The sequence below is a fragment of the Polypterus senegalus genome, chromosome 2 (genome assembly GCF_016835505.1).
Source record: "Polypterus senegalus isolate Bchr_013 chromosome 2, ASM1683550v1, whole genome shotgun sequence".
In the NCBI taxonomy this organism is placed as follows: domain Eukaryota; kingdom Metazoa; phylum Chordata; class Cladistia; order Polypteriformes; family Polypteridae; genus Polypterus; species Polypterus senegalus.
In genome coordinates, this window is record NC_053155.1 from 98791665 (window position 1) to 98815619 (window position 23955).

The following is a 23955-nucleotide window of genomic DNA, read 5'->3' on the forward strand; positions in this document are numbered from 1 at the left end:
CAGGTACTTTTGTTCAATAAAATAATAACAAAACAAGTTTTTTAACAACAGATGTACATTTTTTTATTGAACTATTAATACTACTGTTTCATTAGTAAACAGGAAATCAAGTTTCCCCTCCAGTGTGAAATGAAGGCAAAAGATAAGATAATGTTATGGAACACTGCCTATAAACTTAGCAATTATATTTTAGACAATTTACTCCTCCAGTGTTGATTCTGCTGAGAGCCGACAGGAAAGAAACAGATTTTCAAAGAATACCCACTAGCGGTAAAAATGAGATTCCATTAAAGTATGAAATGACAGAGGTACGTGTGATAAGAAAGTGCCATAAGACACTGCCTACAAGCTCTTTAAATACATTTTAATCATCCAGTTTTAACTATTCATGAAACATACAGAGGTAACTGAATTTCCCAGCATAGCTCCAGCTGATAAAATGAGCTCCTGACACATGTTAAAGTGCTGGGGATGATGGCAAGTAAGTAAAAAAGGTTACTATTTCATCCATAGTTTTTTTTTTTTTGCACTTGTGGAAATGGCTTTCTTTCCAGAGTAAAAAACACAGAGCACCAAGTAAACAAAATATAGATATTCATTAAAAATTTGATTGTAAATAATAATAAAGTTTATGATGTAACAGGAAATAAGGTGAGGAAATATGTATGAGCTACATTTGTTTTACATTACCTTTACTATCTGGCTGACGCCTTTATCCAAGGCAACTTACAACATTTATGATACAATTGGTTACATTTCTTTTGGTTTTCCAATTGGAGCTCAGGCAGGTCAACTAACTTGCTCATTTGAACCCACAACCTATGGTTTACCTTTTAAACGTATTTTACAGTGGCTTTGGGTGTCAGGAAACATGCCGTTATTGTTCTTTTAGTGCACTTGCATTACATCATAAATATTTTCCCATTAAAGAATTTATTTCTGATAGTATACAGTATGAGAGCCAACATGAGTGAAGGCAAAACAGAAACCCTTTTTAAATGTGACATTTGCAATAGATCTTTCACAAAGAGCACTCATCTAAAATGAAAATAACACAGAATACTCCTGAAAATTTAGCCTGCAGATTTAAGGAACGAGAAGCTGAGTAATCAGCTTCATGTGGACAGTACCTACAGCCATAATGACTCTGGGTACAGAGTATGCATTAATTCAAAAGAAGAATCACTGCATCAAAGATATAACAAATAATCGCACCCTAATTGTATATAGTGGATGTTTACAAATGTATTAAAAAATCAAAAACTGAAATCTCTCATTCATATAAGTATTCTGACCCCTAATTTGGTATTTTCTAGTGGCCCCTTAAGCACCAATTACAGCTTCAGGTCTTCTTGGGTGAGTCTCTACAAGCTTTGTACACCATGATTTAAGCATTACGTTTTGTATAAAAGATGATCTATTAAATACTACTTTAGAAGTTCTACGCTGATTCACTGCTCTTGCATCTTTGAGTTAACACCTTGTCCATTTTGAGTCACCTAGCAGTAATACTACTTTCACTGCACATCTCAGTGAACATCCGTTGTTTCTGAAGTTTGGTCCTGGCGCCTCATGGTGGCTGCAGGTTTTTGTTCCATGCTTTCCCGATCAGTCATTTCACCTCTAATTGATCTCAATGTTTTGTCAGCTTGTCTGTTTCCTTCTCTTATTCCCTATTCAGAAAACTGCAGAAGAATGACATTTACATTTATATGAACTTCAGAAATATTTGTATTTGTGCCCAAGCTTTAAGGGTGTAACCCTGCTTTGTCATGTTCTTATGAATTCATTTTCATTCTCGTGGAGCTTCTTCCCTTGATTTTGTCCTAGTTAATGTCAGGACAGCAGGGCAAGTAACACTGTGAATTTCCCCTTGGGATTAATAAAGTATCTATCTATTAAGGCTAAAAGACTGTAGCTACTTCAGAGTCAGACACACTAGGATACAGTAACAACTTAAATAATCAAAACAACTTTAAAAGCAGAATGAAAATCATGAGGATGATGATTAAAAACCAGAAGAAAAAGCAGTAAATTGCCCCACCGGTATAACACACATAAATGCTTGCTACATTCCAATAAAAAATCAGCAAACCCAGATTTATAACTGCTGGACTGACACCATAACATAGAAACTGGGCAATAACAGTTTGGTCAATTAAAGTAGGAGTTCAACTAATAGCAGAAATTAATTGGGGAAAAAATGGCAGCCACAGGAGGGAACGTAAGGGCCACAGATATAGAAAGAGACTGAGGGCAAATATGTGCTTTCCTCATTTCAGTTTGTCTCTACCCATTACCCCTGCAAAGCCATAAAGCTAAAGCAACGGACTAGAGTTGTAAAACCAATAACAAAATCTAGTCCTTTATAATTCATCACTTCTTATTCCTCCAATATAAAACTAGTCTTTACAAAGTGATTGGACTATATGACTACCTCACTTAAGTTCTTTATCTGCAGACAGCCATTGCTGTAGATGATTTAATGTTTATGTTGACATTCCTGCATATCATCTTTTTCTTATTCTAATTTATAACTGTGTCTTTAATATATTAATCTGTTGTTTAGTGTTTAATGTTGGTTTGAATCCATTGTTACTTACTTGATCTTTTTCTGTACCTTTACTCTCTTCGCATCCTTTTAAAGATATGTGAAGTGCTTTGAGCAAAGGAAAGGTGTTGAATAAATAAATTATTATGACTTGCCTGACACATTTATACAAAGGCAACTTTCAACATTTGAGATACAATTGGTTAAATTTTGTCTTTTCCAGTTGGAGCATTGACAGGCTTTTATTAAACTGGATAGCAAATCTGACGCAAACCGACAATATATTTAAAAAAGCTTGTATCTTTCAGATTATTACGTACAAATTGTGCCTCAAACGCGGTATCTCGCTGTCGTAGTTAATGAAGTCATCAAGTTCGAAGTTTATTGTCATATGCACAGTAAGGAAACACGTTTGCCTGTATAATGAAATTCTCTCTTTGCTGTCCACACCAAATGACAAAACTAACGTATAAAGATAAACATAAATAATAAGTAGCAGACAGATAAGTAACAGTGGCAGCATAAAGTATAAAAACAGAATAGAAGTATAAAGTGTAATGTGCAGGTAGGTGTGTGATGGACAAGTCAAATACAGTTGTGCGAGGTAGATAGAATGAGATGAACTATGGTTATAAACTCCAGTCAGTTATTTAGGAGTCTAATGGCCTTGGGAAAGAAAGAGTTCTTCACCCTGGAAGTCCTGTATTTCATACTTCTATACCCCCTGCCTGAGGGTCGAAGTCTGAACAGTTCGTGTTGGTTGAGTGGGGTCCCTGAGGATCGAGGCAGTTCTCCTGCGGACTGTGCAGTTGTAGATCACCGCCCGCCTCTCAAAAGTGAAGAATGTAGCCAACAAATGTAACATATGACGGATATGTGTTGTATCCATCGTTGCGGCATAAACACGTACAGCATACTGGGTAAGCTCCCTCCCAACGTTCGAAAAGACTTCACCTGTACTCCGTTCATGAACTACCTGGCAATATGAAGTCGTGTCATTGGCAGTTCAGCTCTCTCTGCCGGCTCGACACCGCCTTCCCGCCCCTCCTCGCGGGTTGACGCGGCCACTTTACTTCCGCGCGCTCTTTATTGTGCCTGAGAGACGCGGCACTTACGAGTTGATGTCATTACAGCTTGCAGCAGTGTAAGCCTCTTTGCTGTCGCGCTGCAGCGATCACTTTTCGATGGAGGATCTCGTCGTGTCCATAGCACTGCTGGCGCTCACTGTGCTAGGCAGCGAGGTGGTGAGGAGGACAGCGTCGCGACTTGGCGGTAGTGAAAAGTGGGGACTGTCGGCGCTGCTAATTGAGTTTGCGTCGACTTTCCAGCTGTGCGCCTGTACCCATGAACTGAAACTTCTGGCCGAGCAGGGTGCTGTCGAGCGTCCCCTGGGCTTGACGCTCACATATGCCATCACGGTAGTCCACGTGCTTACGTTTGCTGGCGCATTCTGCAACCCTGTAGCGATCCTGGAGCAACTGTGGCGGAAGCGTTTGGGCTGGAGAGCGGCGACGGCCAGGTTGGCTTGCCAGTTCGTGGCAGCGACGGGAGCTCAGCTCTTAACACAGCGCGCATGGGCGCTGGGACTGTCTGCCGTGCACGCGCGGCACCGAGCTGCAGGGTTTCTGTGCCGCAGCAGCATCAGAACGTCAGTGTTTCGTGGAGCGAGCGTGGAACTTGTGTGCGCCTTAGCCATGCAGAGTACACTCCTCCTAACGCAGTCGCTGGACGGGAGGTTCAGGGTCCACATAATTGCCGCAGTCATCACATTCCTGGTCTACGCAGGTCGGTGTTCTTACCTCTGATCTCAGCCCAATGTCCTTCACGGACCGGGGTTTGAAAGGTAGTTAATCCAAGTGGGGTCTTTTTACATTTAAACATTTAATGAAGTTGAAACTAACTACATATTCATTTTTACTTAATTTACACATCGCAGTTGTGATTACAGGAAAAGTTTAAGTTACCTTGATTTGCACTTTGAATTTAGCCAGAGTTTATACCTACATAACTCGACATATGGTGGTCCTACAGCCTTTGCCTTTTAGCTATTATAAGAGACCAATTATATCTTAGTTTGGTAACTTCTTGCACCATTCGGGATTTTACTCAAAAACTATTATAAATCACAATTTTATATTGCTTGTTTTCCATCAATACATCTTTCTTAACTACATTTCTACACCACTCAATTCTGTAAAGAAGACTCTGTGCCAGTCCGCTGCAAATTGTAGTAACACACCAATGTCTAGTCAGTTTATACTTACCAAACTACTTACCATCATGCCTTTAGAATGTAGAAGGAGCCCTGAGAAACACAGAAGACAGGGAGAAAACACAATGAGAGTCATACCACTTTCTTCAGTTAGAGTGCTGGCATGCTGAATACTTTTCAGATCATTCACCAAATCAGTTGTAAAAATAAAACTGGAAGTCTACCGATTTGCCAGGCAGTGTCAAAGCCAACAGATCATACAGTTTAATTTGAGAAATAATCTAATTTCACTTGGTGTTACCTGACATATCACTGCAGAAGAAACAGGTTTTGCAGTCACATTTTCTGGAGGCCATACTATGTTTACTTTCCCGTATAAGAAGTATTGGGAAAGTATTGTAATTGTCCAAAATTTCGACCTTAAGATTTTGATGAACCTCGACGTTTTACAACTCCCAGAGTCCGAAAATTCCATTTTTGGAATTATGTTTGTGGGGCAGTCTGTGTGTATGTAAACACAATAACTTGAGTATGCTTTCAGTTAGGTCAACCAAATTTTGCATACAAATATTAGGTACAAAGCGTAGATTTCTTTAAACGTTTGAGCTATTTCTGCTAACTGGAAGTGGTACTATTTTATTCATGCCTCTGCAAAGTCTGATTTATTCAACTTTACTTTTATCATAATTGTTCAATTTAATTTGATTTGATGAGGATTTTTAATGTACATAATATAAAAATATAATCATTGCCTTACAGTTTAGTTCTTAAATATCCATCCCCAGTTGGTTTCTCATGTGGAGGGTGCAGCAATCCACTGTATCAGTGTGTGCGTTCCTAACCTCTCTCTGTCTTGAGTATACAAGAAAGTCTAGGGGAGACCACTTCCTATTTTTTTTAATGCTGTTGTTGAATCTTCAGTAAAAGTAATGATTCAAGTAACCGTCTCTTGTGATTTACATTTTCATCACAATATTCTAAAAATGTACTAATTTCACCATGCTGTGGCTTCAGATATAGAAAACTCAAAAGGTACTGGCCTGAAATTTCAATGTGAAATAGCTGAAACCAGACATAGCGGTCATGAGAATAATCGAGTTCTTCTAAAAAGAGAATCAAAAGAAGTAATGAATGAACACATACAAAGCCTTAACTTTTACCCATAACCTAATATTTTAGTAAACCACTGATTCAGCTTCAAAAAAGCTTCCAAGTCAGGCATCTTTATTTTAGCTTTTTAAAATTTATAAATGTATAACTTCAAAGACGCACACTGGCACAATCTATAAAAATCAATAGTGGATCAAAAATGACCTGAAAAACATAGCAGGGTAAAGAATTTTTAAAAGCTGCAAAAATAATGGGATGTTTATTTTTTTTTATGGTTCGTTAATTGTGGGAGGTGAAATTTAGGACGTTTTAATTGATTTCAAACACAAAACGGCCAGATTTGACCGAAAGATGTACAGGGTGGTCCAGATCTAATTATGCAGATCCAGATCGTCTGGATGACTTTGATTTATGTGGGGACGATTCCAGTTCGGCGTAAAGGTGATTCTTCATGTCGTCAGTTCGCACACTTCCGAATGATCTGGGATTTTTCAGGTGATTTTCTATGTAATAAACTTAAGTTATAGTGTAATGAAAATTGTATAATTAGATCTGGACCACCCTATATTAAAGGTTAAAGTAACAGTTTTTTTCCTTCTACTCTAGCCTGTACAAGTACAGTATGTAGTATTCAAGCTGTTTGAACTGCGTATCATTTTCAGTTTTATCAAGCATATCATTTATGGATAGCCATTAGCAACTCCGTGGTCTCCTGAATGTCTTGTTTCATTTGTGGATTTTCCAAAAAAACAGGCATTTTCCCTGCAGGGTTAAGCTTAGCTGGGGGGTTTACACCATGGTGGCTCAAATATAAATACTGGCCTACACTCAAGGGACTGTTGCTTGTGGAGCTGCCTGGAAAACAACCCCCAACTTTGAATGCGTTTATTCAATCAAGTGTGTGATCTCTCCTCAATGCATCTGTGATAAACTCAACATGACCAGGTTTATGCTGCATATTCATATTGTATTTTTTACAGCATGGAAGGTGATGGCATTTATTTCTCCATTCCTGTGGGAATTAGTTTTACACTTGCGTATACATTAGCAAAGAGTAACTCTTAAGATGGTTTTAGTCTGGCATGTACTTCTTCAGATTGTCTTTTCAGTTTGTGCTTCTAGCTCATGGCGCAGCTTAAAATGTTGGAAAAACTTGGCATGTGATCTTTCATTGTGACATATTGGTACATATAGTATGTACTTGGATTATATCTTTAAACCTAAAGCCAAAATGTATTCATATTACAGAGGTTGATTATTTGTCATTAACAGATACCCTCTTTCAGTGCTTTGATTGTTTCCTTTTCCCTTTATATGTAGCTGGCATGCCTCTTTCATGTTGTAAAGTTTCACTTCAAGGTAGACACTTGACACAGCTCTCTTTCTGCTTGTATCAATGTTGCTTAGAGTTAAGGAAATAGGGGTATTTTATCTGTTGCAAGTGGATTTACAATCCGTTTCAGGCACAGGCCGAGAGTCAATTGCCAAAAAGAACTAACAAGAAATGGCCGCCAAAGGTTCAAAATGCTACATCAACACCTGTTGGTAGTAAATACAGAAAAAACAAGCACAAAACGAACAATGTTCTATGTAGAAATATGTTTATACATAAGCTAATAAGGTGTTCTAGGCCATGCTTTGCAGCCATTACCCAATAACAGAAATTAATAACACAATGCAGAAGTTTGTCAGAGGAAAAGAGACCCTTCTTCTTGATTGCATAGAAACCATGACTTGTAAAAGTGATTTCTATACAGAAGTAATGTTATTAGCAGCAGTATATTTATCCAGTTAACAAAAAATACATTTCTGTCAGAAAACTATAGCTTATAACTTAAGGAAACTAATACACACATGACGGAAAATGGACTCACCATAACCAGGAATAGCAACATGATATAAGGTTTGAATTGGCAGCTTCATCGAGGGCCGATTCATACAATGAAGGTAGGCCCCAGCCTCTATTGACCATGTATTAGAATAAAATGCCTTACAAAATTGGTTAGTATGGGGGGTAGGAGGCCTGGGAGATGTGCTAAAAGCAAACTCTCAGAAGATGATTACTGGGAAAGGCCAAATACTTATACAGTGTTAAATAAAGTTGCATTTTTGCCTGGACTTAGACTGATCTTAGAAACTATATTATGGGTCAGCACAGGAACATAAAATGATAAAAACAACTTTTCAATGCATCATAGTTTAAATCTGTTACTTTTTAAGAACCACTTAAACCTTGTATCCTTTTTAATTTTTTTGTACTTATGTTCTTGTTTGCAGGTGGAAGTCTTACTGGGGCAATATTTAACCCAGTCCTTGCATTTTCTGTGCAGTTTCCTTGCAAAGGACATACTTTTTTGGAAAATTTCTTTGTTTACTGGCTGGGACCAGTATTAGGTAAGTAAAGTTATTTATATGGGCAATTCCAGTTCTTTATAAGCATCTGATATATTCCTTACCTACTCCAGAAAAGAATCAGTTTAATGACCTAAATTAATTTGCCTGAAGTAGTTTTTGTTCAGATATATATTAAAAAAAAAAAAAACATACCATATCTCTTTGTCACCCTGCTTATCCTGATGAGGGTTGTATTAGCAACACTGTGAGCTGGTCTAACCAAGCCGTCCTGTCTTCAACAATATCTTCAGATACCTTCTGCAGAATTCCAAGATGATTCCAGGCTAGCTAAGATATAAAATTCCTATAGCACAGTGGTACTCACCTCCAGTATAGGAGGTCCACAGTAGGTAAAGGTTTTCTTCTAACCAGTGTTGTAATTAGAAGCCACGCCTAGCAGATAATGCTGGTTAGTACCTTCGATTTTCCAAGACAAATGTTTATCACATTTTTTTTCGTGTGAAATAGATTTGTACCTAAAGGTCCTTACCTTCTCTCAGTTATTTGTAAACATTATATTAACACAGATATTTCATGATACATATACAGAAGTTTGAATGGAAGTATGTTAGCTGCAGAGTATGTGGTTCCTTTGTCATTTGCACCTCATTATTAATTGATAGATGGTTAAGGAAACAGGAAACAATTAAAACCTTAATGGAGCTATTTAAAACTAAAGTATGCAATGAAGAGTTCTGAATCATAACAAGCAAATTAAGTAATATTAAACCCAAAAAACATATTGCTTTAGTAAAATAAATGAGTTCTAATTAAAAATTTGCTTAAGGCAAAAACCTGCAGGACAGAAGTTGAGTACTCCTGTTAGAATGTGTTCACTGTTTGTCCTGGGTTAGCTCCAAGTAAGCTATTCCTTTCAAAAGTAAGTGCTAATAAGGTGTTCTTACCACATGCACAACCACTTCACCTGGCTAGAAGTGGTTCTATTCCAGAGTCTTCCTGTTGACTGAGTTCCCCACCCCCATTACAAACGGAGTCCAGAAATCCTATGCTATAGCCTTATTTTGTCCGCATGTATTTCATTTATGAGAGTTTATGAGCATAGGTGAGGATGAGGCCTAGACATACAAGTAAATCAAAAGCTGTATCTGAGGTTTTGCTTGTGTTTTACCACCACAGTTCACTACAATATCCCCAAAACTACCGCTTCTTCACAAATTCGTCAGTCAGTGTCACAATCACATAGAACAGCCCTTGGCAGAGCTCAAATACTGCATAGAATGGACTTGAGTTAATGGCAAGTATGCAAATGTAATTCATCTTCCATAAATACAAGAGCTAGACAAGCAGCAGTGTCACTGCAATTCCATACTCTTTAAATACCTTCCAGATGGTACTATAGGTAGTACATTTACAAACATTTATATCAGTAGCTGAAGTTTGGGGGTGGTGGACACCCTTGGTGAAACGAGCCTTGAATGTAGTAGCAGGGGTGGTTGTCTCTAGGAAATCCATTCCCGGACGTTTCCCATTCCTGTATTCCCTGGAATGAAACTGCTGGAATACCCTGCTGAATGGTAACGGCCAAGCTTGCATATATAGCGTGTAAAAGTGTAAAAATCGATCAAGAAATAACAGTTATAGTTGAAAATAATTAAGTGGCATGGTTTTTTGGCCCTCTGATGACTGTGCCGCCTACTTCAGTGGAGGCAGAGCGTGCTTTCTCAGCGGCTGGTGTACTCTGTCTGCACGAAGGTATGCTCTCACCTGGACGGCCGCACGCTCGACATGTGCTTTCTACACTCTTATTACCGCAACTAACTAGATACATGTACTTATGTGACAGCATGAACTGCTTGTAGTTAAGGTTAGTCTTTTACTGGTGTCGACATATTGCAGTAGTTTTATTAAAAATAAGTGTCGCTCATTCTAAAACCATTCACATATGAGATGCCTGTGCACTGTGTCATTCCTGAAATTCCTGGGAATGACATGTGGGATTCCCAAATTCCCGGAAATGGATACCCTAGTTATCTCCCTTCATGGTTCACCACCTTGGTGAAACAATCATGAATGTCAGAGCAGTGGCAAAAGGTAGGATTGTGGTAACCCCCTTGGTGAAAAGAGCGGGTTTGACCGTAGATACAAATGGAGATTAATATCGCGCAGCGCTATAGATTGCTAAAGCATCCTACTAAAAATTAACTAACGCACCCAACGACAGCAGCCAGCACCACCCATTGGTTGAGAAACAACGGCTTAGAATTAATCGAGTTTAGGGTTTCTTTCCTCTTGATTAACCCTTTTACTGGTTCTTTTAAAATGAGTGAATATTTTTAATTGACCTATGCCAATCTGACAATTCTGTTAATAGTCTTACAGAGTGTGTAATTAAGCTGTGCCTTAATCATGTCCTGGTTTTAAAATATAGACATGATTTTGTATTGTGCTGAAGCTATACCAAAATATCTGGTAGTTGTCTTCCCTGAATATGCTGTAGTAAACATTTACCTATTTTATTCATACCTGACAAAGAACTAGTTGGGCTCAAACTTGTAAGTTGCATTTTTGTAGCTGGTCAGGGTAATGAAATAACTTCTGTAATATCAGTTTCACAGTAACGACAGACACATTATACATAATTGCATTATTATGATACTCCTGTGAGTTATGCATTGGTATATGACAGCATTTTTGTCATAATTTGTAGTTCTTTAAACTTCACAGTTAAATAGATCCTTACACTCTTACAAAGCTAGAAACAGTCTTGTTCATTCTTCCTGTTGGATCTTTTTTTTATACTAGCCGAAGCCCGCCGTAGCATACGGCGGTGTAAGAATAGGAACAGAAAACGGTGAGAAAGGAATTCAGTATAACAAAGGCTTCCGTCGCAGTATAACGAAAATAGCAAGGAGTGCAACCAATGCCAATGGTCGAGAGAGTACCTTCCTGCAGCAGGCTACGGAAAACATAGACATATATAGATAGACGCCGCATTCACTGTGTTGCCCAGTCGACACGATAAGTCAGCACTTCCGCCCTATTGCGAGTGGTAAAAGTGCCATTTAAACTAATACAGGTAGACGTGGAAACCGGGTTTTCTGATGAAAAAACAATAACGTTTTAAACAGTCGTTTATATACAACAGATTTTGGCGAATCGTTTACATGCAATTATTTATATCCATTTATACACTAATAATGGCAATTATTAAATAATAATAAAATTATTATTATTATTAAATAATTCCTCCCGTATAAGTAACATTTCTCAGACTGCTTTCTTCCATCTCTGAAACATTTCTAGACTTCGTCCTGTTCTTACGCAACACAGTACTGAAGTATTGGTTAATGCTATAGTCACCTCACGTATAGAATACTGTAATGCTATTCTATCTGTCATCCCACAAAAACGTATCCATCGCTTACAACTTCTTCAAAATTCTGCTGCCAGGGTAATAACCTGCTGTTCTAAATCCACTGAATATACTACACCTATTCTCTGTCAACTTCACTGGCTCCCTGTTAACTACACAATACAATACTAAATACCGCTTTTAACATTTAAAGCTCTCCACAACCTCACTGCTCTCCTACAGACTGACACTCGTCTCACTCACTCCTATTCTCATCTGCAGCTGTACTTTCTGTACCACACATTAAACTCTGTGCTATGGAAGCTCGAGCGTCTCTCATAGTGCTCTTCAATTCGGGAATTCTCTTCTCTCTCATATACATCAGCTTGATTCAATAACACATTTTAAAACTACCCTTAAAACTTACCTTTTCAAACTGGCATACCAATTGTGAATTAGGCACTGTTACTGCCAGTTATCTGTTTGTTTGCTAATTATTGCTGTTTGATCGAGAGCGGCAATGGACGCGGAAGTAGGATTAGAGATGGCGGGCGGGACTGGTCGTGCGTATCCTATGGTCTTAGAGTTGGTGGGCGTGGCTCTCTGTCTTGCATGCGCCCTCTATCGTGCTTGCCCTTAGTCAGAGTTGGCGGGCGGGTCTGGCTCTCTGTCTTGCGTGCCCTTAGTGAATTGTATTTATACTGTAGATTAGCCTTGCAGATGACACAGCTATATATGCAGTAGGATTTTAGGGTATCATTCTAAACTTCTGTCAATTTACTTTTAAGCATAAATCAAGCAGATTGTGGCTTCACCTGTTAAGTAAACTGCATTAGTTTAAAAATCAAATGTGCTGTCCTGAACAAGATGCATGTACTGTATTATTCATTTAGCACAGGTGTCATTTGTTTTAGGGACCATTGATCCAATATAGTAACTAGAAGTTGTTGTATGTGGCCACTACCAGTTTTGGCACTGGAGTAATACAGGAGCAGATGGCAGACTGAAGAAGTGGCTAAGCTGCAGGACTGTGTACACAAGAGTGGGCGAAAAGCCAAATGAAATGTTGCAAAAACCTTTTGATTCGGGAAACTAATAATTGACACCAGCCATTACATCAGACAAAATCTTCCACACTTTCCTCCAAACTCAACAGAGGACTTTAAAACTGAAAGGAACAACATTCACTGGACAAGAAAGACAGCAGATAACATCCTCTGACATTGGAGGAGATATTTCAGCTAGATCTCCCAGTGACCTCTACACCAGCAGACTGGGCAATTAAAAAGAACATAATAAATCTGTCTGATAATATGGCCTTGACAGGGGATCAAATCTCAATTCTTGAGAAAGGTCTAACATTTATACCTACTTCCACAGTACAAACCCAGAATGATAACACAACAGAACAGAACTATATGACTACCACCACAGGTTAAAATTAGCGGCCTTCTTTGAAGAAGAATCAGGACCAGAAGTAACATCATTTACACTAAAATTAAACTGGCAACCAATGACCAATTACCGATATAGATCTTAGAATTAATACAGAAAGACCAAAGAGATGTACAAAATACAGTGCGTCTCAGGCTGTCTCCCCTCTTTTTCTAGAGCATCATCCAAGACTTACAGCCATGCCTAATGTCTCTTAAATTTCCAAAGGAATAAATGTGTCCACCACCAAGTATTGTGAACTTCCAGTTATCTCACATTGCTACTTTTAATGTGGTCACTGTGAACTATTTGTACCTCATTTATTTTGTGTAGGTTAATTTAAATGTTGTGTTTTTCTGTAACCATATGGCACATAGAAATTGGCAAAAATATTTAGCCTATGTTTAAACTTCATCTAAAAATAAAAATTGCACAATTAAAGGAAGCATTTTGATGTCTAAAATTTATTTAAAAAGAATTTTAATACAAGCTGTCATTCAGATGTATCACTCTTGTGTTTAGGCAGACTTGTCACATTGAAAAACTAAAAAACTTTACTAGATTATTCTTAGACTGGGCTTAGAGATTTTTGATTAAATGCTAAATGTAAATATTTGCTCGTTTATAATAATTCAGTTTTGTGATTTATAAAGTCATTTTGTTCTTTCCATCTGTAACCATTAGAAGAAAGATGAATATAAGTATTTGTATTAAAAATAATTAATGTGAGCACTTTACAAAAAATAATCCATTAATTTTTCATAATTTATTAGGAGACCCGGGTTTGCATGTTCTCCCCGTGTCTGCGTGGGTTTCCTCTCACAGTCCAAAGACATGCAAGTTAGGTGCATTGGCGATCCTAAATTTTCCCTAGTGTGCTCTTGGTGTGTGTGTGTGTGTGTGTGTGTGTCCTGCGGTGGGCTGGCACCCTACCCAGGGTTTGTTTCCTGCCTTGCGCCCTGTGTTGGCTGGGATTGGCTCCAGCAGACCCCCCGTGACCCTGTAGTTAGGATATAGGGGGTTGGATAATGGATGGATATATTGTCTCTCTCAAATCACAAAATTCCAAGGATATTAAAGTAGACTTCAGAACAAGAGTTGTTTGCAGATTTAGCAGGCGGACTGTGGTTCATCAAAGTGCAGTACGGCACTGCGGCCAAAGCAGACTTTTTCATGGCCTGTTATTTATTGGACGGCAAGTTTTGGTAATTCTGTAAACTGTCTGCTTCCTCACAGAACTATTTGAAAGATCAAGTGACTTTTTGTTAGTAGCCTTTCAGAATCATCAGAAGGACTTCCAAAAATCATCCATGCCCTGCAGTCTTCAATGACAAATACAGTAGCCATTTCACGTTTTTTAAAACAAAATTTGTATACCAAAAAACAATCTCAATAGAGATTCTGAATATTTTAACACTGTATATTATTTACATAGTTTTTACTTTTTCTTGCTCTCATAGGTATGGCTCTGTCTGTGCTAATTTATTCCACAATCATTCCAAGACTTTCCAGTGCACTGGGGTTACAAAAGAAGATGGACAAGAGTGAAATACTGAAAAAGTTCAACTAAAAGCCATTCTAGTGGCTTTTCAAAGACACAAGAGTGGGGATTTTAGAAAGGAGACTGTAACACAAAACAATGGCTGCTTTATTATTAAAGCTGAATATGTGGCCTCATACTATATAAAGACAGATTCTGCATTCCAGTTGACAATTTGTGTAGCCTACTGCTAATATACCAAATATTTGTAATTTGTTAAGAAATGCGCCCCAGGTTTTAATCATGACTGTTCAGTGCTGACTGATGACAAAGATGTGTTTCTAAAGTTAGTAAGATTACTAAGGAAATGCCTGACATGAATAAGCAATTATGAAAAGTAGACAGGCACACAGTGGTCAGTAAGTAGCATTCTTAGCTTCACTGGAGAGACTGACTCATACAATGCCTGACATGAATAGAAATGGCAAGGAAAGAAATATGATGCCCAGTGGGACACACTTGGATGCTTGCTAGTTGTGCCCAGTGTACTTTGCTTTAAGTAAATCAGGGGTGCCCATACTTTTGGCTTGCGAGCCACTTTTAAAATGATCTACCTACATTAAAATTGATACATATATACATACATACACACACATACACCGAGTATTCTTTATACATAAAATATATGTTGTCGTACCTTGCATAACTGAACAACCCTTATGGCACAATAACAATTCAATACATTTATGGTCACTACAGTATTTGGATTTAATAATCTTCATGTGGGAAAAGGCTGACTTGCATAAATAAGTTGAGCCGAATAATGAAGTCAAGGAGCTTTTTGAATTCAGCCAAGTGAAAAATGACGGCTGTCTGATTAACTGTGATTTTAGTTCCCTCTCCTCTTCTCTTTCTCAGGTCGCTTTTCGGAAGGAAGTCAGTTTCATAGTTTTTATGAACAGTTCTAAAGTGCCTTTCCACATTTTCCTTCTTTGGAATAACAATGATAGAATGACAGATCAGACAAATGCACTTCAATTGTGACATTGTGAGAAAAAAATCCTCTTCCAATTCCACATCCAGCCCATACCCTCCCCAAACATATATATATATATTTTTTAAATCTCTTCTTTAGTCGATATAAATTGGAAGGCTAACTAGATCACTTATAGCCGGAGTTTTGCAGTAGCTTGCACGTTTGATTGTGCGTGCGGGATGACCAGTGTGTTAGTAGAAAAGAGATCTCAGACTGGCCGCCCTGTATGTCAGTCAAGTGGCAAATGCCATATGGAGGATATATGATAGACTAACGCTTAAAAAAAAAAAATTTTTTTTTGAATGCAACGTGATCTACCTGCACTACCTTTCCAATCTCGCGATCAACGCCTTGGGCACCCCTAAAGTATATGGAGTTGACATCCTTTAAGAAATAAAACACAGTAGTAGGAAAGAAACTCCTACATGTTTTTTCACAATGGCAGCAGGAAAAAAGTGGTACTGAACATTTTTGGGCACTAAGTACGTTCTGTGTTTACTTCTTCATGCCCTTTGTGACAAGAGAAAGGACAATCATGTTTTTTTTACCATCACTTTAAAATATAGAGCTAGTATGGTTTACAAAGTTTACTCTGAGATCCACCATTCAACAAAAGCACAGCAGATTTGATGGCTGTCAAATTTCCAACACATATAAATAAGCCATCTAGGACCCTTACATGCTTTTTCTTATTCTCTGTTTATATAAGTGGTGTTTATTCAAAAAATATAACTATGCAAAAAGAACAAAACAAAACATACAAACGTACAGTTTTAGACTTGTGGATGCTAAATTATAAACTTTGTTTTTGTTGAAATAATTTACCTAAAGAAATTGAAACCAATGCATGACAGATGGATATACAGTCCACATTTTTACTTCCTTCCTAGGCATGTGTGTTGGAAATCTTGGACTCTGGACTTCTATGTTCGGATGTATTTTTACAAGTGTACCTTAACCCATTTTAATGTAGAAATGCACTTCAGTTCAGAGCTCATAGTAAAATCCATTATCGATCCATTATAAATCAGTAACAAGTAGTACCTCTTGTACATTTATTTAAACAAGAAGCCAGATTGGATGCCATAATTAAAGCAATTGGATTAAGGCTGATTTATCAAATGAGGCGACTGCAGTGTGGAGTTTGCATATTTACCCAAAGTTTGGGTGGGATTTTTCCCACAGTCCCCCCAAACAATTGCTTTGTGCACACACAATGCAGCAGACTACCATTCTAGCAAGGAGAGGACCCTGCTATTCCGGCACCCTTTCATACAATATGGACCCGAATAAACTACAAGAAAACTGATGGATTCCCAAACCTTTTTATCCATAAGCTATAATAAGGGAGGTCAGAAGCGTCATCCCGTTGAATGTGCTTATTATTTGTATACAACATCATCTTCCCCACAGTAGTTTATACTGTATTAATGTTTTACCTAAAATATGTTTATGAGATATTGTGAGCATATGACTGAATACCTGACATTTGGAGCAATAAGATGCTGCAGATGTTCTATCAGACGGTTGTGGCGAGCGCCCTCTTCTATGCAGTGGTGTGCTGGGGAGGCAGCATAAAGAAGAAGGACGCCTCACGCCTGGGCAAACCTGTGAGGAAGGTAGGCTCTACTGTAGGCACGGAGCTGGACAGTTTGACATCCATGGCAGAGTGACGGGCGCTGAACAGGCTCCTGTCAATCACGGAGAATCCACTGAACAGGATCATCTCCAGGCAGAGAAGTAGCTTCAGTGACAGACTGCTGTCACCGTCCTGCTCCACTGACAGACTGAGGAGATCGTTCCTCCTCCACACTATGCGACTCTTCAAATCCACCTGGGGGGTAAACGTTAACACTATACAAGGTTATTGTCTGTTATACTCTCATTGTTATCACTCTTTAATTTAACATTGTTTTATATCAGTATGCTGCTGCTGGAGTATGTGAATTTCCCCTTGGGATTAATAAAGTATCTATCTATCTGGATTATGTAATGTGAGATTTTTCATGGAAATTTTGATATTATTTTATATTGGTAAAGCTTGATTGCCATTGAAATCTGTTGTACCTTTTGTGACCTTTACACTGATGGCCGAGAAAAACTCAAATGAATGCGAGAGAACAAACAATGAGGAGGGTATGAAACATGCAAAAATGATAATTTATGAGTGGAATACTTCTGTATCCCTTAGGATTACAAAATAAAACGTCCTTGTTTTAGAATAGCTGGCCAAAGAACCTCAACATGTGCCTAGCTACAGATATAAAGTAAGCATTCGTGCATTTTTATTTAAGTTTGTCATATGTATAAATACCATGAAATGTTTTTTCTTTAACATATGTGGAAATATTAAAATTTGATCTTCATTTAATCATCATCTACAGTATACCAATAAAAGGCAAAGCCCTCACTGACTGACTGACTGACTCATCACTAATTCTCCAACTTCCCGTGTAGGTAGAAGGCTGAAATTTGGCAGGCTCATTCCTTACAGCTTACTTACAAAAGTTAAGCAGGATTCATGTCGAAATTCTACACCTAACGGTCGACAACGTCCGCCATTTTGAACTTTCTTATTTATGGCCCCATCTTCACGAAATTTGGTAGGCGGCTTCCCTGCGCTAACCAAAACCAATGCACGTACTTATTTCGGTGGTATGACGCCACTGTCAGCCGCCATATTGAACTTTCCAATGGTCTTTGTTACTTAGGGGCCCATCTTCAAGAAATTTGGTACGCGGGCTCCCAACGCTAACTGAATCCTACTTACATACATATATACGTCCATAGCCTGCAGCTTTGTCACCGTGTGAGGCGGCGTTGGGTCCCCCATCTCAACGCCCCACGTTGTTGGCTGCCTGCCTATATAAGGCCATCCGCCCGTCTCTACATTCCCTTCCTTGCTTCGCCACGGGATTCACGTCTCCCTGCTGATAACTACAACCTTTTTATTTAATCCATGGCTTCTCCATTGTTTTATTGTTCGTTAATTACGATTATAGTTATTGTTTAGGTATTTTAGACTTACTTTACATTGTTCAGGTACCCTTTTTTTTTTTTATCGTTCCAACCGTACCCCCATTAAAATGTATATCGAGGTGCTCACCATCGATCAAAGAACTGTCACTTACTGAGTGGTTTCCATGTCCGGAGATGGCACCTACCTTTTCCATTCTCTTTGTTACATATTGCACGGCCATATCAGGCTCACTCTTGATATCCGGAGGAACATTCTGTCTTATGTATTGAATGACTGGGACAGGTGGACTGTGGACTGATGACAGTACAGGAGATAATTATACTACACAGGAGCACTAGAAGAGTGAAATGCTTAAGCCCTACACCTATGATTCTGCATGTGAGTTGATGGCTGCTGCTGAATTGTTCGGTTGTCGCTTTCAAGTGTACCGAAATGGCCAAATATTTTACACCTTTCGACAACCGCCAATGCCTCTTAAACATCTTAGATTCACAGGTGACAATTTCAGTAGTGGACACTTTGATGTTTATGAATGTTTAAACTCTCAAAAGCTGGATGTGAAGTTATCGATGAAACTGGTTGTATGCTTACAACGCTTGACAGATGCCGAATGTCACCTCAACACAAGTCCTGCAAATACTAACGTCATTGAAACAAACCATGAAGCTCACACCGATTACGACAGCAGCAATCCAAGCTGTGAGATTGAAACAAGATTACTGTTCATATGGCCAACCGGAGGGCCGAACTGACAATGTGGTATACAAAGAGATCCTTAACAAATAATTATTGGTTTATTATTAATTATTGGTATATTTTCCCTCAGTTTAAAAAGGTTTAATTTTCTTCTTAATAAAAATTTTAAGGCAGTACTTCGCCGCTGTGAAGCGCAGGTATTTTGCTAGTCTATAGATAAAGGTGATGTAACAAACATCATCCCACATTTATATTTTGTAGTCCATTGCATAATTTAAATAAACATGCAAATTTCACACATGGAAAAAGTAAATACACCACTACATTGATCATAACCTCAAACACCTAAAATTAGAAATCAGGGGCAAGTGATTAGAACGTCATTAGAGAGGATCTTGGCAAGCCGACCTTATTCAAACCTCAGTCTATTGTCGCAGAGCGTCTTATCACTCTGCCTAGACTGAAAACGCTCTCTTACTCCATCACAAAGTAGGTCATAGATGCCATTGAGTGTGGGAAAGAATTTAAAAAGATCTCAAAAGAACCATTCCACTGTCCAAAAGATCAACTACAAGTGGAGAAGATCTCAAACAACTGCCAACTTTAACAACTCTCAAACAACTCCAGTCCGGTCGAGGCCAGGCCACCTCAACAAGTTCAGCTCTACAACAGAACACAAAACCCGACTTGTAGCGTCAATGGACATCTTGTACACCTAACGGACTATGCGAGCATTAGAGACAACTGAATGAGTGACATGACTGATAGAAATGAAAGTTTTTTAATATGCAATTTGAAACAGAAGAGTCATGGCCCTTACTGTGTTGGAAGATGCAGGTGACAAGTGTGACTAAAGAGGTTTAAAAATCTTACCCAAGAGGTTGCTAGTTAAATCAACACACCCAACTAATGCCTTAATCTAAGCAGGTGACATTTCAGCATGGGTCTGCTCCTCCAAGTAGCCAATCATGCTGGTGAACAATGGTGAAGAGGTTTGACCAAACATTAGAACAGGTAGACATGATCAAACAATTGTAAAGGCCACAAGTACTAAAATAACTTCACAACAGAACATGTTGGATGCTAAAGTAGTGAACTATAGCAGCAAAAGACCATGTAGCATTCCAGCTCTGTCAGCGAAGAACAGAAAGATGAAGCCATGCTGAGCATGTGACAACCAAAATGAAATGACTGAAAATGGAAAAGCATGTGTAATACATTTTTTGCCATGTGCAAAGTGGCAGGATGGGAATTTGGCCTAAATAAAAGCTTGAATGCTGGAAACCATCCGGCCTTATATTAACAGTACAAGCTGGTGGTGTTGGCAATGTATTCTTTACACACACTCTTATTACCAATTGTGCATCATTTGGATGCCATGGTGGTACCCAAGTATTTTTGCAGGCCATGTGCATTCCTTAATGGCCACAGTTTGTTCTTTTTTGCCATTGGATGCTGAATAATGTCCCATGTCACAAAGCATCACATCACATCATCTCACGCTGGTTCCACAAACACAAGCGTGACTTCAGTTACTACAATGGCTCTTCAATCTGAACATCTCTATTCAGTAGAGCACCTTGATAATGAGGTGGAGGTGAGCATGAGTGAGGCGTGACGTGATGCCACCGAGTCAGTGGGTGCCACAATTCCTACAGAATGTACTCAGCTCTTTGTTGAATCCATGTCTTAAAAGAGGGTCTTGGAAGCAAAAAAGGGGATCCTAGCCAGTACTAGTTAGGTACCTAATAAAATGAAAAGCTTGCAAAAAATGTAAACGGTTTAACTATATAAGTAAAATAATGTAAAAGAAAAAAAATGAACTTTGCATTTAAACAATTTTACATTCAAATGTGATTATCAACTGTGCACAAGATGAGCAAAATGTTCCACTTTGTAGAAGCTCATTGTGCATAGTAGCAGAGATGCTTTGCTTCTCTGTTTGTGTTCTTGAAGATACAGTTAGAAATAAACACTTCACTGAAATCTTCGTGATGGAGGACTGGAATAATTAATTCTGAAAAATGTTCTTTTAACGATAATTTCAGGTTTAAAAGAAACAAGCACTTTTTTTTTTTTACTGTCGGCTCAGGTAGACGATTAAGCTCACCATAATGCACTTCAGCAGTTAAAAGTATGAAAATGAGCCACAACTGGACACGCTTCAAATTTGTATTTAAAGCATTGGTAAAAAAAATGAAGCCTTATGGGTTTCTTTCTAAAGCACAAATTCTCTGGGATAAGAACCATTGAAAGTTTCATTACAGTAAGCTATGCTACCAGTGAGGTGGTGCGGTGGCAATGCTGCTGCCTTAGCAGTAAGGAGGCCAGGGTTCGTGTCCCAAGTCCTGCCAGCATGGAGTATGCATGGGTTTCCTTTGGGTGCTCCGGTTTCATCCCACAGTTCATAGTCAAACAGTTTAGGTGGATTGAGGATACTAACTTGGCCTCTGAGCTCGAGTGTGTTCACCCTGAGGTGGCGTGGTGCCTTGCCCGGTCTCTCTAATAACCAATTAGCAAGTAAACATGACTAGTTAAGGATAAGCTGAGGGAGTCTACCATTGGGAGACCCTGAAGGAATGACTGCTGAAAATGGGGCTTTGCACTCGAATATAATCAACTAAAAATCAGTCACTGCAGCAGAAATAGCCATTAGAAACATTAGAAGTGTTTTGGCCGTATTTCTAAATCAATCTCATGGTATCAAGGTTTCAATTTCTATCAAAAACAGGAAAAGATCAGAGTTTGCCCAAACTGACTGGTCCATTCACCATACATATCTCTCATTTTTTCAAGTGCCTGGAAATCCAATAGTAAATTTGCAGAACACATTTCGAGATGTTCTAAATATGATGTTAAAGTCTGTTCAGGAATTAAATCCATTTCTCTCCCTTCACTGCTAATACCCAACTTTTAAGTTGCTACCCATCAGGTGTTCGCAGCACACAGTGTGGCAGATAAGCAGCCTTCAACTAAATGGGGGCAAAACCGAACACACTGTATGTGCAGCGCAAAGAGGGAAATGTGGCCTAGAGGCAAAGGCTTGTTTAGCATTGTCTGGTTTTTCTGGGTTTCCTATTATATCACCTTATGGGTTTTACTTCAAAATAATTAAGTCATTTTTTTAAGTGGCAATTTGTAACCTGATGAGTAGAAGTTAGAGGTCACTGGTTTCTGTTTCTCAGCGGTTTATAAGACGAGTTACTGCTGTTAAAACAAGTTCAAATGTAACAAAGCGCACATACACACCCAGCAAATCTTGATGTATTTGCTGCAAAATGCATTTTTGTTCACTATGCAAAATTTTGTGGATGAAGAAATGAAGACAGCAGATAGTTTTGAGTGCACCATTTTCTGCAAGTTGTGTTATTATGAGGTAATGCCTGCTTGTGGATATTCATTTATCAAATAAAGCGCCTATCAAACTGGTTGCACTGTCATTATGCAAACACACTATGACTGCAGGGAAAATTAAAGTAGAAGGCAAGTCAAATTTTTTGGAGGACATTTCCAGTTTTGAGAGAACATTTGACTTCTGGCATTTTAAAAACATTTGTAATTTAAACACACAGTGCTTTGAATGTGCAGAATGTTGCTGGAAAGCTAAGCGAGCTCGAGTCTGACAGGAAATCGTAGATCGTTTCAAAAAGCCCTTAATAAACTCCCATGAAGTGCCAAAAGAAACACGTGGGAACCAAGAGGTGTCTAAGGGGGCTTCTTCATGAAAGTAAAAAACACGTCTCGGACACCACAAATATCAAATATCATTTCATCCTACCAGAATATTTAGGATCATGGATTTTTAGTGCCAAATGATTATTATTTAAGTAAAATCATCAGGGTTCTATTCTAGCAACAAACATAACAAATCTCTTTTACTGATGAGAATTTCAAAACTAATTTTTAAAAACTGGGGGCTCTGCCCCCTGCTCGCCAACCCCCGTGTGGGCGCCACTTCGTGGATCTGCCACTCACGTATGGGGAAGCGGATGTACAATTTAAACAGATTGTTATTCTCATGGGAATTGTTACTTATGCATAATAGAACTAACTATTTTACATTACAGTGAGTAATTAACCATAGTAAAAAATAGTAAAACGTAATAAATTGATAGAAAATTCTCTTTCATGTTGCACTAGAGGTATTCGTTGCGTTATATGTTTTCGTTCTGTTTGGTTTTGAAATTTACAGTAAAAGTGTAAGTTTAAAACTATTTGCATGTTACATTTCAGTAAAAACTATTTTTTAAATTAACTTTTCGTCAATATCGCATTGAATTTTGATTTTGTGGTTGGACTTTCATCGTGACAACACAACGGATAACTGCCCGTGAGTGAATATCATTTCTCTCTCTAATAAATAAACCGACTTTTTCGAATGTTTGTCCCTGTGATTTGTTAATTGACATAGCAAAAGCTATTCTAACGGGTTTAACTGTTAATGTTTTAAAACGACTGGCATATCAAGATCTCCTTTGGTGTCTAAAGTTATCCGCGGAAGATGTACTACATTACCTTTCTTGTTGCCTGTTAAAATTTTACATGTCAGAATTGTTCGACCAATTTTGAATACAACTAATCTTGTCTTATTGCATAGCCCATCACTCAGACATAAATTACGCAATTATCATTACGATACATCCTTCTTTCAACAGTAATTCAGCCGGTGGAAGACCGTACAGTGTTAACGGTTGTAGATAATCTACAGGATATTGTAAGTTGATGTTTTCATCTTCTGCACGATCACCA

General features: G+C 38.4%; 1 protein-coding gene across 1 annotated transcript; it reads left to right on the forward strand.

Moving 5' to 3' along the window:
• The first annotated feature begins 3543 nt into the window (after nt 1-3543).
• aqp11 (aquaporin 11) lies at nt 3544-15163 on the forward strand. Its single transcript, XM_039744228.1, has 3 exons — nt 3544-4336; nt 8151-8267; nt 14475-15163. Exons 1-3 carry the CDS (start codon nt 3736-3738, stop codon nt 14582-14584), a joined length of 828 nt encoding a protein of 275 aa, XP_039600162.1. The 5' UTR covers nt 3544-3735; the 3' UTR covers nt 14585-15163.
• The last annotated feature ends 8792 nt before the right edge of the window (nt 15164-23955 follow it).

Bases quoted from the DNA above. Each gene is read 5' to 3' on its own strand.
- aqp11 (XM_039744228.1), top strand. From the start codon at position 3,736: ATGGAGGATCTCGTCGTGTCCATAGCACTGCTGGCGCTCACTGTGCTA. The intron at 4,337-8,150 runs GTCGGTGTTCTT...TCTTGTTTGCAG, and splicing joins CACATTCCTGGTCTACGCAG to GTGGAAGTCTTACTGGGGCA. The intron at 8,268-14,474 runs GTAAGTAAAGTT...TTGCTCTCATAG, and splicing joins CTGGCTGGGACCAGTATTAG to GTATGGCTCTGTCTGTGCTA.